The following is a 14755-nucleotide window of genomic DNA, read 5'->3' as shown; positions in this document are numbered from 1 at the left end:
GACCATAACATGGATCGCTCCCTGTATTCTATGAATAGGCAAGCATAGATGGGACCCGGAAGGATTCCCTTAGCAACAGTTTTGACCTGCAGAAAGTGTATCGGTTTAAAGGTGAAGTTGTTAAAGTAGAAATAAAATGAAAAATTGGAAATACTGGAAAAATGAAAGAAAAATAGAAAATATTGGTGTTTCAACACCTGTAACGTGAAGGAACAAGTTAAAGTTTCGGGTGTAGGGCCTTTGTCAGGAGTAGAAAGTGAAAGGCAAGAGAGCCATTAACTGGGCTGAAGAAAGCAAAGAAGGAGGTGGAGGAGCAGAGAATAGTAAATAAAAGTACAGTCCCTAACACGTATGCTGTCCAGTTATCACAGGCAGTCGCCTATATCGGGTAAATGGCGCTAACCGTTTGCCATTGACCGAGGGGTCAATTCCAAAGGCACCGCTTAAAATGTATTAAGCACGCTGACTATTTTAGGCAGTTGAATGCCCTGTACTTACCAAAGTCGTAACAATCTCCCTGTTTTTTCTTATATCACTGTAAAGAAGCCCTTTTAAATTTTCTAAAATTACATCATTCATTCAAAAATCCCCAGTCAGTATCGGGATGTGATTGATCCAAGCACTGAAGCCCCGGGTTGCTTTTGTTTAATAGTGTGTGAGATAGTTAATAAATACGACAGAAACACGAGCTTCATATTATGCTACAGGTAGCCCAGTTTTGCCTGTAGAAGAAATAAAACCAATGTGGAGGTTGCAGACGTTGGTGTCCTAGATCTTGCAGTGCAGCTCTGCTGTACTGTTTTAGCGGTTTAATCATTTAGAAGTCCCCCCCGTATACAAAACACAACCAACAGTTTACACTCCGAATCCTCTGGAAGGTGTCCGGGGCTAATATTTAATTCCTGCAACCTATGATGGTTTTACCATCCATCCCTTATGGCGAGCGAATTGCATTGACACCAACGCGCCTGCTATAAGCGATGGAGACGTATCACATTTACTTTTGTTGCAGAGAGAAATGAATGGGTTAAAAGGCCAGCAAGCGGGTTTTTCAAAAAGCTCATCTTAGCGAATGATTAATTCGTACATGAAGATCATTTTCTTTCCACTTTTGCTAAAGGTCAGCCTTATGGACACTTATTTTTGCTGTTTCATCTTCCAAAATGTTCTTCAGTTCTACCTCCATTAGAATCCATTTTTTTTACTGTGTTCTTGGTATATGGGCTACACTAGCAAGGCCGTATTTATTACCCATCCCTAGTTGCTCTAAGGAAATGATGGTGGGCCTTCTCCTTCAACCGTTGCTCCCACAATTATCTTGGTAGGGAATTTCAGGATATTGATCCAATGACGATCGTAGTCAGGATGTTGTGTGACTTGGAGGGAAACTTGGAAGTAATGGTGTTGCCACCATTTGCTACGTTAGATCCAGTGAAGTTTACAGCAGAGAAAGAGTCCATTTGGCACATCATGTGTACCAACTCTTTGCTAGAGGAATTCAAAACAAGGTCCACGTTCTGTTATCTCCCATAGCCATGTATCTTCCTCTGCTTCAAATATTTTTTCCACTTCTCCCTTACAAGATGAAATGGTACTGCCTCAACCACTTCCTGAAGCCAACCATTTTATGCTCCAAAAATTCTCTGTTTAATAAATTTCTCTTAATCTCTGTAAGGTCTTAATGATAGTTTTAAATTAATGATCCCTCATCACTGACTCCACAAGCAGAGGAAATAGCATTTCCCTATTGACTTTGTTAAAACCCATCATAATTTGAAAAACCTCAATAGTCCCAGTATCTCAAGTCTCTCCTCATAATTATAATTTCCCGTCCTGGTGAAGCTACGTTTACACTTTAATGTTTTTTCTATAATGGAGTGCGCAAAAGTGCAGACACTACTCTAGGCTACCCAGTGTCTTGAATAAATTCAATATTACTTATTTACTCTTGTACAATATCTAGCTGCACACCCCATTTGGCCCAAATGCTTGGCAGACATGAAACTCAACAGACAGATGTGTTCTTACATTTCATATCTGGGATAGTTAAGTGAAACATATTGGGGTAAATATTCCAGTTTGTAACAATATTCACCATCATTAATTATAGTACTTTTTTCACTTAACCAACAGGTATTGATGATAAGGGTATGGAAAATTACCGAAGAGCCACTTCTCGTGCTGCGTTAGAGAACCAATTCTGTCTTCTCACTACTTATTTTTCAGATTGCTCTTTTAATCAGGTAGTGAGTTTTAAAAATATCTTGGTTCTTTAGGATTTAAACATAGATTCAACCATTTTTGGAGGTTTGATTTTAACTTGTGTTGTTTGAAGAATATATTACAGTTCATTGCAAGTCCAGGGTCCATTCAACTTCGTCAAGATGTGAAGGATTTGGCTGGAACTTCAGAGTGTTATATGGGTGATGGAGAAGATGTAATGAAGGATCGCATATTTATTAGGGTATGGTTTGTCACATTTAGCCAATACCGCTATAAAATATGGTTACAATTTATTTTATTTTTCTTCTATAGGTAATTCTGTAACATAATTTGACCAAAAGGACAGAATAGCTTCAGGTTACAGATTAGGCCCTGGGGTTAAAATATTTTAAAACTTGTGTGAAACTAACATTTTTCTGGAAGTTACTGGCTGGAACTTGTAGAAATGTTTTCTCCATTACTAGAACTTGGAGAAAACATTTCTACAAGTTAATCAAGGATAGTCAGCATGGATTTGTTAAGGGGAGGTCGAGTCTGACTAACTTGATTGAATTTGTTAAGGAGGTAACAAGGTGGATCGATGAGGGTAGCGCAATTGATGTAGTCTACGTGGATTTTAGCAAGGCTTTTGACAAGGTCCCACATGGCAGATTGGTCAAAAAAGTAAAGGCCCATGGGATCCAAGGGAATGTGGCAAATGGGATCCAAAATTGGCTCAGTGGCAGGAAGCAAAGGGTAATGGTCGACAGGTGTTTTTGGCGACTGGAAGGCTGTTTCCAGTGGGGTGCTGCAGGGCTCGGTACTAGTTTCTTTGCATTTTGTGGTATACATTCATGATTTGGACTTAAACGTAGGGGGCATGATTAAGAAATTTGCGGACGACACAATGATAGGCCGTGTGGTTGATCGTGAGGGGGAAAGCTGTAGACTGCAGGAAGATATCAATGGACTGGTCAGATGGGCAGAAAAGTGGCAAATGGAGTTCAATCCGGAGAAATGTGAGGTAATGCATTTGGGGAGAGCAAACAAGGCAAGGGAATACACAATAAATGGGAGGATACTGAGAGGTGTAGAGGAAGTGAGGGACCTTGGAGTGCATGTCCACAGATCCCTTAAGGTAGCAGGACAAGTAGATAAGGTGGTTAAGAAGCCATATGGAATGCTTTCCTCTATTAGCCAAGGCATTGAATATAAAAGCAGGGATTTTATGCCAGAAGTATATAAAACATTAGTTAGGCCACGGCTTGAGTACTGCGCACAATTCTGTAATTGCACTAGAAAGGGTGCAGAGGAGATTTACGAGGATGTTGCCAGGACTGGAGAATTTTAGCTATGATGACAGATTGGGTAGGCTGGGGTTGTTTTCCTTGGAACAGAGGAGGCTGAGGGGTGATTTGATTGAGGTGTACAAAATTATGAGGGACCCAGATGGAGTGGATAGGGAGGACCTATTTCCCTTAGCGGAGGGGTCAATAACCAGGGGTATCGATTTAAAGTGATTGGTAGAAGGATTAGAGTGGAAACGAGGAAAGTTTTTTTCACCCAGAGGGTGGTGGGGGTCTGGAACTCACTGCCTGAGAGAATGGTAGAGGCAGAAACCCTCAACTCATTTAAAAAATACCTGGATGTGCACCTGAAGAGCCGTGACCTGCAGGGCTACGGACTAAATGCGGGAAAGTGGGATTAGGCTCGGTGGCTCGTTTCTCAGCCGGCGCGAACACGATGGGCCGAATGGCTTCCTTCTGTGCCATAAATTTTCTATGATTCTATGATTCTAAAACCTTTTTACATTAGTAATCTGCCCAAATTCATATGGGGAGTAATTTTGCACTGCTGCATTCACAGTGCAGGGCCTCACTAGACTGGAGATAGGGTAGGAGATGGGCTAGAACACTGTACGGCTGATTCTGTCATCAAGCTCTCGTCCAGTGAGGCTCCATACTGGGAGCAGAGCCTTGCAAAATTACCCCTAACACGAAATGAAATGGGAAATGTCAGGGGTGAAGACAGGACAGATCTGGATATTATTCCTATTGTATGAAATGTCTTTTGAGTTTCAATTATTAAAATGACCCATTTGAAATTGCTTATTCAGGAAAAACTGCAGGAATATATAACCATGCAGAAAACACCTACGAAAGAGAGGATGCAGCAGAATATGAAAATTGCAGCATTGAAAACCATTGAGGTTTATGCTCCATGCAAGGTCTTGATTGGCAAAGAGTTTCTCGAAACACCTGGCATTGACGAATCCGATCCATTGGCATTAAAAGAAATCAATGATGTACTGGATGAGGTAAGTCATTTGCATGAAATATAATTAAACAAATCATTTAATGACTATTTTGTGAAGTGACTTTAATGCAAGAGTTTCTAAGCAGATAAGTGGTTTGTTACAGAGGAGAAGACGATGATGATGATCATCCTGTCCCTTCCACCTTTGGTGTCCCTACCCATTCTTCCTCTATTCCATCACCTTTGTCATCTGCCTTCTCTGTCCCATGCACCAGCTCAGAGACTTTCACCTGGGGACATCTAGCTAGTGGGGATGAGGATCTTGTAACGTGAGCACGAGGGAGCTGGAGGACTAGGGTGAGGATTTGGCCACTGTTCAGCGGAGGCTGTGGAGATGCCTTGCCTTGTCTGAGGAGGCACCGGACTCTGATCCCATGGCTCTTATTATGAAAAGGAAGACGTTCGATGAGTATGTGGAGGCACTAAGGTTCCTCTCTCAAGATGTGAGGCAGATGACAGGGGTCTCGATTCAGTTCACTGGCTTCATATGCAGCATCACTAGGGAATCTTTTTCCTCAAAGAGATCAATGGAGTTGTGGCAGCTTCGTTCCAGAAAGCGACCATTTCCCCCCCCCTCCCCCCCCACCCAACAACAGCTTCCAAGGAGCAGGAAGCGCCTCCATCATATGAGAAGTACAGACAGAAATCCTGGAGACCCTGGCTAGGATGGAGCTCTCCATTCCAGCCTTCAGACACTGTGATCTGGGTACCGGAGGCACCTTCTTAGGTCTTTCAGATTCTGGCGGGAGTCAATAGATCTGTCCTCTCGCTTATCAGAACCCAGAACCTGGGCCTAGTGCCGGTGGCATGGCTGGTATCAGCTGACAAGCCTATCGTGCTCTATGATGGATTTAGTGGAAGCATGGACTTCACTGTACTTGCTTCTGGCCGGCAGTTTAAGGAACGACACAGAGGGGTCATGAGCCAAGACAACAGTGTGTAGCATCATCCTCCTAGGAGACAACCTTTCACTCATTGAGTATCTACAAACAGTGAGAGTATTGTTGACTATTGGGAATAAAGGCATAGTTTGTGCTGCCAGGGAATCCTGCAAGATGTTACAGTGATGATCACACACAAGATGGACAATGACAGTGTAGAACCCCAAGGTCCAGGGATTGTTCAATGGCTTGGATCTAGGCATTTGTGCTCCTTTGCAGAGGAGGGCCAACTGTATGAATAGGAATGGGTTCGGCCCATCAAGCCCGTGCCAGCTTTTTGTAAGAGCAATCCAGTTAGTCCCATTACCCTGCTCTTTCCCCGTAGCCCTCCAAATTTTTTCCCTTCAAGTATTTATCCAATTCCTTTTTGAACGCCACGATTGAATCTGCTTCCACCTTTCAGGCAACGCATTCCAGATAATGATGACTTGCTGCTTAAAAATGTTTTTCCTCATGTCACCCTTGGTTCTTTTGCCAATCACCTTAAATCTGTGACCCCTGGTTCTCGATCCTTCCACCAATGGGAACAGCTTCTCTTTATTTACTTTATCTTTTATGATTTTGAACACTTCTATCTAATCGCCTCTTAACTTTCTCTGCTCCAAGGAGAACAACCCCAGCTTCTCCAGTCTATCTACATAACCGAAGTCCCTCATCCCTGGAACCGTTCTAATAAATCTTTTCTGCACCCTCTCTAAGGCTTTCACATCCTTCCTAAAGTGCATTGCCCAGAATTGGACACAATACTCCAGTTGTGGCCAAACCATTGTTTTATAAAGATTCAACATAACTTCCTTGCTTTTATACTCAATGCCTCTATTTATAAAGCCCAGGATCCCGTATGCTTTTTTAACTGCTTTCTAAACCTGTCCTGCCACCTTCAAAGATTTGTGCACATATACCCCATGTCTCTCTGTTCCTGCACCTCCTTAGAATTGTACCATTTAGTTTATATTGCCTCTCCTCGTTCTTCCTGCCAAAATGTATCACTTCGCACTTCCCTGCATTAAATTTCATCTGTCATGTATCCGCCCATTCCACCAGCCTGTCTATGGCCTCTTGAAGTTTATAACTGTCCTCCTCACTGTTTACTACACTTCCAAGTTTTGTCATCTGCAGATTTTGAAATTGTGCCTTGTACACCCAAGTCCAAGTCATTAATATATATCAAACAAAAGCAGTGGTCGCAGTGCCGACTCCTGGGGAACACTACTGTATATCTTCCTCCAGTCCGGAAAACAACCGTTCACCACTGCTCTTTGTTTCCTATCACTTAACCAATTTCGTATCCATGCTGCCACTGCCCCTTTTATTCCATGGTCTTAAATTTTGCTGACAAGCATATTATGTGGCATTTTATCAAACGCCTTTTGAAAGTCCATATACACAACATCAACCACATTGCCCTCATCAACCCTCTGTTACCTCATCAAAAAACTCAATCAAGTTAGTTAAACACGATTTGCCTTAAACAAATCAGTGCTGGCTTTCCTTTATTAATGCACATTTGACCAACTGACTATTAATTTTGTTCCAGATTATCGTTTCTAAAAGCGTCCCCATCACCAAGGTTAAATTGGCTAGCCTGTAGTTGTAACATAAAAGGGAATCCAAAAGTCTTCTATAGGCATACAAATAGTAAACGGGTAGTAAGAGGAAAGGTGGGGCCGATTAGTGACCAAAAAGGAGATCTACGCATGGAGGCAGAGGGCATGGCTGATGAACTAAATGGGCACTTTGCATCTGCCTTTACCAAGGAAGAAGGTGCTGCCAAAGTCACAGTAAAAGGGAAGGTAGTTGAGATACTGGATGGAGTAAAAATTGATAAAGAGGAGGTGCTAGAAAGACTGGCTGTAATTAAAGTAGATAAGTCACCCGGTCCGGATCGGATGTATTTTAGGTTGCTGATGGAAGTAAGGGTGGAAATTGATAAAAAGGAGGTACGAGACAGGGTTTATCCTTACACCCTTTTTTGAACAGGCATGTAACATTTACAATTCTTCAGTCCTCTGGCACCACCCTGATATCTGAGGAGAATTGGAAGATTATGCTCAGCACCTCTGCAGTTTTCACCCTTACTTCCCTCAGCATCCCATCCGGACTGGGTGACTTATCTACTTTAAGTTCAGCCAGCCTTTCTAGTACCTCCTTTATCAATTTTTACCCCATCCAGTATCTCAACAACCTCCCCTTTTACTGTGACTTTGGCAGCGTTCTCATACTCTCTCTTTGCCCCACTTATTTCCTTTTTCACTTAGAATCATAGAAAGGTCACAGCACGGAAGGAGGCCATTTGGCCCATCAAGTCCGCACCGGCTCTAAGCTAGAGCAATCCAGCTAGTCCCACTCCCGCGCCCTATCCCCGTAGCCCTGCAAATTTTTTCCTTTCAAGTACTTATCCAGTTCCCTTTTGAAGGCCATGATTGAATCTGCCTCCACCACTTCCTCAGGCAGTGCATTCCAGATCCTAACCACTCACTGTGCAAAAAAAGTTTTTCCTCATGTCACCTTTGGTTCTTTTGCCGGTCACCTTAAATCTATGTCCTCTGGTCCTTGACCCTTCCACCAGTGGGAAAGGTTTCTCTCTATCTACTCTGTCTAGACCCTTCATGATTTTGAATACCTCTATCAAATCTCCTCTCAACCTTCTCTGTTCCATGGAGAACAACCCCAGCTTCTCCAGTCTATCCAGTAACTAAAGTCCCTCACCCTTGAATCATTCATTAAATCTCTTCTGCACCCTTTCTAAGGCCTTCACATCTTTCCTGAAGTGAAGATTTCAGAACTGGACACAATACTCCAGTTGTGGCTGAACCAATGTTTTATAAAGGTTCGTCATGACTTCCATACTTTTGTACTCTATGCCTCTATCTACAAAGCCCAGGAACCTGTATGATTTTTTAATCGCTTTCTCAACCTGCCCTGCCACCTTCAAGGATTTGTGCAAATATACACCCAGATCTCTCTGTTCCTGCACCCCTTTTAGAGTTGTGCCCTCCAGTTTATATTGCCTCTCCTCGTTCTTCCTACCGAAATGTATCACTTCGCATTTTTCTGCGTTTAGTTTCATCTCCCACGTGTCTGCCCATGCCACCAGCCTGTCTATATCCTCTTGAAGTCTATCACTATCCTCCTCACTGTTTACTACCCTTCCAAATTTTGTGTCATCTGCAAATTTTGAAATAGTGCCCTGTACACTCAAGTCCAAGTCATTAATATATACCAAGAAAAGCAGTGGTCCCAGCACTAACCCCTGGGGAACACCACACTGTACACCTCCCTCCAATCCAAAAAACAACTGTTCACCGCTACTCTGTTTCCTGTCCCTTAGCCAATTCTCTATCCATATTGCGACTGTCCCCTTTATTCCATGGACTACAACCTTGATAAACCTACCGTGGGTTACTTTAGCAAATGCCTTTTGAAAGTCCATATACACCACATCAGCTGCATTGCCCTCATCTACCCTCTCTGTTACCTCATCAAAAAACTCTATCAGGTTAGTTAAACACGATTTGCCTTTAACAAATCCATGCTAGCTTTCCCTAATCAATCCACCATCGTTAAGTGACTGTTAATTCTGTCCCGGATTATTGTTTCTAAAAGTTTCCCCACCACTGAGGTTAAACTGACTGGCATATAGTTGCTGGGTTTATCCTTACACCCTTTTTTGAAGAAGAGTGTAACATTTGGAATTCTCCAGTCCTCTGGCACCACCCCCGTATCTAAAGATGTTTGGAAGATTATGGCCAGTACGTCTGCAATTTCCACCCTTACTTCCCTCAGCAACCTAGGATGCATCCCTTCCGGACTGGGTGACTTATCTACTTTAAGTACAACTAGCCTTTCAAGTACCTCTTCTTTATCAATTTTTAGCTCATCCAGTATCTCAACTTTATCTTCCTTTACTGAGACTGTGGCAGCATTTTCTTCCTTGGTAAAGACAGATGCAAAGTACTCATTTAGTACTCATTCAGCCATCCCCTCTGCCTCCATGAGTAGATCTACTTTATGGTCCCTAATCAGCCCCACCCCTCTTCTTACTACCCGTTTATATGTTTACATGGCTGTAGAAGACTTTTGGATTCCCATTTATGTTGGCCTCCAGTCTATTCTCATACTCTCTCTTTGCCGCTCTTATTTCCTTTTTCACTTCTCTGAACTTTCTATATTCTGCCTGGTTCTTATTTGTGTTATCAACCTGACATCTGTCATACGCCCCTTTCTTCCATTTCATCTTACTCACTATCTCTTTTGTCACCCAGGGAGCTCTGGCTTTAGTTGCCCTCGTGGGAATGTGCCTAGACTGTACTTGAACCATCTCCTTCTTAAAGGCCGCCCACTGTTCAATTACAGTTTTGCCTGCCAATCTTTGATTCCAATTTACCTGGGCCAGATGTGTTCTCATCCCATTGAAATTGGCTCTCCTCCAATTGAGTATTTTTACTTTAGAGTGGTCTCTGTCCTTTTCCATAGCTATTCTAAACCTTATGATAATATGATCGCTGCTCCCTAAATGCTCTCCCACTGACACTTGCTCCACTTGGCCCACCTCATTCCCTGGAATCAAGTCCAGCAATGCCTCCTTCCTCGTTGGTCCGGAAACGTACTAGTTAAGAAAGTTATCCTAAACACATTTCTCCTCTATATTCAGCCTGGTTCTTACTTGTATTATCAACCTGACATCTGTCATAGATCTCCTTTTTCTGCTTCACCTTGCCCTCTATCTCTTTCATCATTCAGGGAGCTCTGGTTTTAGTTGCCCTACCTTTCTCCCTCATGGGAATGTACCTAGACTGTACCCGAACCATCTCCTCTTTATAGGCCGCCTATTGTTCGATTACAGTTTTGCCTGCCAATCTTTGATTCCAATTTACCCGTCCCAGATCCGTTCTCAACCCACTGAAATTGGCCTTCTTCCAATTAAGTATTTTTACTCTAAATGGCTCCTTGTCCTTTTCCATAACTAATCTAAATCTCATGATACTATGATCACTGTTCTCTAAATGTTCCCCCACTGACACTTGTTCCACTTGACCCACTTCATTCCCCAGAACCAAATCCAGCAATACCTCCTCCCTCGTTGGGCCAGAAACATACTGATGAAGAAAGTTCTCCTGAACACACTTAAGAAATTCCTTGCTCCCTTTGCCCTTTACACTATTACTATCCCAGTCTATATTAGGATAGTTGAAGTCCACCATTATCACTACTCTATAGTTCTTGCACCTCTCTAATTTCCCTGCAAATTTGCTCCTCTATATCCTTCCCACTAATTGGTGGCCTATAGAATATAACCAGTAGTGTAATGAGAGGATGTCCTTGACCCCTCAAGGACATCCTCTGTCTCCAGCACTGCAATATTCTCCTTAATCAATACTGCCACCCTCCCTCCTTTTTTTCCTTCCCTATCCTTCCCGAACATCTTGTATTCAGGAATATTTAGTACCCAATCCTGCCCTTTTTTGAGCCAGGTCTCCATTATCAACACTAATTCATATTTCCATGTGGCTATTTGCACCTGCAGCTCACCAACCTTATTTATCACACTTTGTGCGTTTACACACATGCACTCTAAACCTATCTTAGACCTTCTCGTATTTTCTCTTAGTCTGATCCTACCTCATACTGCACTATTTCTTTAGTACTATCTGTCTCTTCCAATCCTTTGTGCACCTTGTTTCAACTTTCTAAAGCTACATCCTAGTGCCCATTCCCCTGCTAAAGCAGTTTAACCTCTCCCCCACAGGAGGGGAACCTCCCCGCGAGTACTTTGGTCCCATCTCTGTGGAGGTGCAACCCGTCCACCTTGAACAGGTCCTTCCTGCCCCAGAACTGGTCCCAATGCCCTAAGGATTTGAAGCCCTCCCTCCTGCACCATGTCTCTAACCTGCCTTATCTTCCTATTTCTGTACTCACTAGCGCATGGTACTGGGAGTAATCCAGAGATTACCACCTTTGAGGTCCTGCTTTTTAGCTTCCTCCCTAGCTCCTGAAACTCTAGCCACAGGACCTGATCCATTTTCTTTCCTATGCTGCTGGTAGCCACATGGACCATGACTTCTGGCTATTCACTTCCCCCCACAGAATGTTGTGCACCTCTCCTTTGCACTGACACTAGGGAGGCAACACACCATGCAGGACTCAGATCAACTGTCACAGAAAGGCCTTTCTGTCCCTTGGACTATCAAATCCCCTATGACTACTGCATTTCTACACTTCACTGTGCCCCCCTGCAGTCCTTTGTCCCATGGTGCCATGCTCAGGACAGCACTCCTTCAAGGTGTCATCACCCTCACTGGTATTCATTGCTGAATACTGATTTGAGAGTGCCACACACCCAGAAGATTCCTGCACTGTCTGCCTCTTCCTACCCTTCCAGATGGCCACTTGCTCCCCTGAACTCTCTGTGGCTGCGGGGTGACCACCCCCTGGAATGTACAATCCAGGAAACCTTCAGCCTCCCTTATGCTCTGCAGTAACTCCAGCTGCCGCTCAAGCTCAGAAACCCTTCGCTTGAGCTCAAACAACTGGAGGCATTTCCTGCACACGTGGCCCTCCAGGACATATGAAGCATCCTGAAGTTCCCACATGGCGCAGGAATTGCAGGAAATGGGTCTCAGCTGCCTGTCCATTATATTTAGAAACCTTTTTTTCTAAACACCATTTAGATACTTGATTATTATTAATTTACATACTGTTTACTTACCCCGATTAACCTACCCTTTTATCTTAGGTCTCTGAGTTCCCCCTCTCTGTTCACTGTCCTTCCCCCTCTACACCTATTTCCCCCCCCCCCATCAAATTCTCAAGTTCACAATGCACTCTGTGCTTCAGCAGATGACCTTCCAATGTTTGTATCTTTTGAGAACAGCAGTGACAACTGCTCAATCAGCTTCTAGTTCGCAGTAATTACCCTCTATTCAGACAATCACTTACTGCTGATTGACTGTTAACTGCCATTGACTTGTAGTTTCTGTTAACTGTTACCTAAAACAGTTTCTTTTAAAGTTCTACGTTAAATTTTGAACTAAATTTTAATTTCAATTCACCAACTATATCAGAGCCCCCTCTCACCCAATTCTCAAGTTCCCACTCCATTTGCAATCCACTCCGTTCGCAATGTGCTTCAGCAGATAACCTTCTCCCGGATGCAGTCTGGGATAAGGAAATACAAACATGAAGAAAAACTTGAAAAATTGGAGCTGTTTTCATTCGAACAGGGGAGATTAAGGGATGATTTGATAGATGTGATTAAAATTATGATGAGATGGATATATCAGTTAGAAAGAGACTGGGGGAATTTTGACTTTGGGTGATAGTGTATAGCAGGCAATATCAAATCAGCCGCCTGTTTTACATCTCTCCTGAAAAAATAACTCTAGTTAAAACTCTTGGGCCTAGAAATTCATTGATGCAGTCCCCGTTTCACAGGCGTAAAACGGATACCTAAGCATCCAATATGGACAGGCACGCACGCATTCCACACTGGAAGTGCACCTCCGTCATATTGGTAAAAGCTGAAGTATAGGATTCCAGGGTCCGGGTCTGAAACAGGCGTTATGTCCTTTGCATATGCAAAATGGGGCCTGACGTCTGTTTCAGAACCCCTTCCTGAAGTTGGGCTGCCCGGCGCCAGGCTTTCTGAGTTCAGGATATCCAAGTCTACATGCAACCTAACCAGCAGTCCTTAAAGGCTGCCACCAAAAAGGCTTGTTTTAAAATAAAAATACTTACCTGAATGAGGAACCTGGAGGAGTAGGAGCGCTCATTCCAGCTCCACAGCAGTGAAGATGTTTTCCGGTCTCCGCTCGACCCCCTCCCGGTCACCTCCTTCTCCGGTCCCAGAACTTACCTGAGAGCTGCTGCCAGCAATGCAGTAAACCGAGCTTTTAATCTGTTTTGCCGCTGAGCTTCCTGGAACGTGCAGCAGGCTTTTGCAGCTCGCTGATCTAATTTAAATCAGACCCAATATCGAATGTGTCTCGGACCTACCCATTCCTGTGGAGGGATCATCCCCTGCGCACAGTTCACGCTTGCAGGCTGGCGCTATATAATGTCACCCCTATGCTCTTTTGTTTTTGCTTCTGCTGTTATATCAGCTAACTCCAATGCTTTCTGTATCTTCTGAAATCTGTTTTGAAACAATTTTTCTACAATATATAAAATGTAATATTCGGATTATTTTCGAGACTTAGGCCTGGATTGTCCTCTGGGGTGGGCTCACTGCCAGAGGAAGGTTGGGGGATGTTCAGTTGTGCAAAACAAGCTCCCAGCAGGATCACCGCCACCTAGAGGGAGCCTTTCACTGCGAGGGAGCCAGATGCAGTAGTGCTGTAATGGGATACCCGCTGCAGCACCAGAAGAACAATGGCTGTATTTAAAGGAAGCAGAAGCAGTCTGAAGATTGGAAGTTTCATATTAGTTCAGGTCTTAGACTGAGTCAAGGCCTCAACAAAGATAGTGTTGGGGGCATGAAGAGAGAGAGAGAGAGACACCCACTACGAAACCTTCTCTCTCCAAAAGGCAATATTGGTTCAATGGGTGGATTGGAACCCAGATGTTTGGGATTTGGGGTTGTTATCCTTGGATCAGAGAAGGTTGCGAGGAGATTTGAGAGAGGTATTCAAAATCATGAAGGGTCTAGACAGAGTAGATAGAGAGAAACTGTTCCCATTGGCGGAAGGGTCAAGGACCAGAGGACATAGATTTAAATTGATTGGCAAAAGAACCAAAGAACATGAGGAAAAACTTTTTTACTCAGCGAGTGGTTACGATCTGGAATGCACTGCCCGAGGGGGTGATGGAGGCAGATTCAATCATGGCCTTCAAAAGGGAACCGGATAAGTACTTGAAAGGAAAAAAATTGCAGGGCTACGGGGAAAGGGCGGGGGAATGGGACTAGCTGGATTGCTCTTGCAAAAAGCAGGCATGGAGTTGATGGGCCAAATGGCCCCTTCCGTGCTGTAACCTTTCTATGATTCTATGATTTCAACAAGGGGTGGTAGGAGAGAAAGGCAAGAAAAGGCAAGTGTGATGGTTAGAAACAGTAAGCATTTTTAGAAAGGGTTAATGACAGTGGTCTTGAAAGGATTACGCACGGCCCACATCTATAGTTAAGGGAGGTTGGTAATGTCAGCAAGCATGTGGAAGGCAGCCTGTGTAGTTAGAAGCTGTGTTGGAAGGGTTGAAAGGAACAGGTACTGAGCTTCATTGAAGAAATTAGTTTGCTGAGGGAGAAAGTGAGTTGGAGGAGAAACTGCAAAGTGAAGGGATAGTGGAACTGAGTTGAGAGG

General features: G+C 43.6%; 1 protein-coding gene across 2 annotated transcripts in view; it reads left to right on the top strand.

Moving 5' to 3' along the window:
- Nucleotides 1–14755, top strand: part of LOC137324733 (uncharacterized) — a 134635-nt gene that overhangs the window by 33709 nt on the left and 86171 nt on the right. For both annotated transcript variants that reach the window (XM_067989398.1, XM_067989390.1), the window contains exons 8-10: nucleotides 2134–2243; nucleotides 2336–2464; nucleotides 4319–4519. In XM_067989398.1, the coding sequence (XP_067845499.1) occupies nucleotides 2134–2243; nucleotides 2336–2464; nucleotides 4319–4519 (440 nt within the window). The remainder of the gene's footprint in view (nucleotides 1–2133; nucleotides 2244–2335; nucleotides 2465–4318; nucleotides 4520–14755) is intronic.

This window comes from Heptranchias perlo, chromosome 1, assembly GCF_035084215.1.
Source record: "Heptranchias perlo isolate sHepPer1 chromosome 1, sHepPer1.hap1, whole genome shotgun sequence".
Taxonomy (NCBI): domain Eukaryota; kingdom Metazoa; phylum Chordata; class Chondrichthyes; order Hexanchiformes; family Hexanchidae; genus Heptranchias; species Heptranchias perlo.
Note: the sequence above shows the minus strand (reverse complement) of the source record. Positions and strands in the feature narration are given on the sequence as shown.